The sequence below is a fragment of the Capsicum annuum genome, unplaced genomic scaffold (genome assembly GCF_002878395.1).
Source record: "Capsicum annuum cultivar UCD-10X-F1 unplaced genomic scaffold, UCD10Xv1.1 ctg54086, whole genome shotgun sequence".
NCBI lineage: Eukaryota > Viridiplantae > Streptophyta > Magnoliopsida > Solanales > Solanaceae > Capsicum > Capsicum annuum.
This window is the reverse complement of record NW_025862250.1, coordinates 2,535-3,782: the sequence shown is the minus strand read 5'-3', so window position 1 is coordinate 3,782 and position 1,248 is coordinate 2,535. Positions and strand designations below refer to the sequence as shown.

Below are 1,248 nucleotides of genomic sequence, written 5' to 3'. Positions count from 1 at the left end.
TTTAAACCAAATTATTCCATTGCATGGGGCTTCAAATATATTAGAAACCACTATATGCTTGTTAAGCATTATTTGGAGGAGCTTGTGTTGAAGAGACAGCACCATTTTCCAACATCATCAATTTATGGTTCAACTTTGGATCAACAAGATCCAACCATTCTTCAAGTCTTTTCACATCCTGTTCATTGACATTATCGATATATTCCCACAAATTTTCCATGTCATTTGCGCCAGGTGTCTGATTAGATATAATCTTTTCTATGATATCGAGGTTGTCAAGCTGACCTCGTCGCTCCGTCACTTTGATCCGTGCATTTGCAGCAACAATGCCACTATCTATACTTGGCTGTGTATCTGGACTTACAAAATGACCAACAACAGAGCCAAATGTAGGGTGAAAAAACGAGTAAGGCTTACCATTGGGAGAATATGATATTATTCCCAAATCAACATCATCGTATTTCTCAACCAGCTTGCTTGCTTTTTTGTATAAACTTGACTTACGCTTTGAGAATGTTACAAGTCGAGTAGTTTCATTTTCTATTTTCTCCATAGGAATCTTCCGACGCCCTAGACACTTTCTTTCTGACATGACTTAAGCTTTGAATAAAGATAAAAGAAAATTATAAATTGATTGATAAAACTCTCAAATATTCTGTTGCTTATAAAAATGAAAATATGATGGCTTTTTATACAAAAAATTCTTCACTATTGTAATAAATTACTTGCCAAATACTATAAGTGAAAACAAATCTCTTCATATGTTGAAAATTATAGTAGCAAAATAAGTTTTATATGGATACTTCAATTATATTCTTGCACTTATCATAATAATAAAAAATATGACAAACTTAAAATTAAGGAGGTAAATATCTAATATGCTTAATAACTTTACTAAATTGTGATAAGCAAGTGAGAAATTATTGGATTACACACACATATCTAAGAAGATTTCAAAAACAACAACAATTTAGTGTATCCCCACATAGTGGGGTCTGGGGAGGGTAAAATGTATGCAGTCCATACCACTACCTCCGGAGAAGTAGAAAGGTTGTTTTCGATAGACCCTCGGCTCAAGACAAAAAATAGTAAATAAATTCACAATAAAGCATGAAACAAGATGAAATAACAAAAATAAGACACCCACAAAGTAATTCCCCTACACTAATGAACCAAAGGCACCCCCACCCCCATACTCTCCTACTAGCAGCTCCAACCTATGGACCTAGCCCTAAGACTACCGGCCCG

At 34.5% G+C, this 1,248-nt stretch overlaps 1 protein-coding gene across 1 annotated transcript; it reads right to left on the bottom strand.

The window, feature by feature from the left end:
• Positions 1-61: 61 nt before the first annotated feature.
• Positions 62-553, bottom strand: LOC124893121 (agamous-like MADS-box protein AGL29). The gene has a single exon (XM_047404231.1). The coding sequence runs from the start codon at positions 551-553 to the stop codon at positions 62-64; it is 492 nt and encodes a 163-aa protein (XP_047260187.1).
• Between the last annotated feature and the right edge of the window lie 695 nt (positions 554-1,248).

What these genes read in the sequence shown, in the direction of transcription:
- LOC124893121 (XM_047404231.1), bottom strand. Translation starts at nt 553, where the DNA reads ATGGAGAAAATAGAAAATGAAACTACTCGACTTGTAACATTCTCAAAG.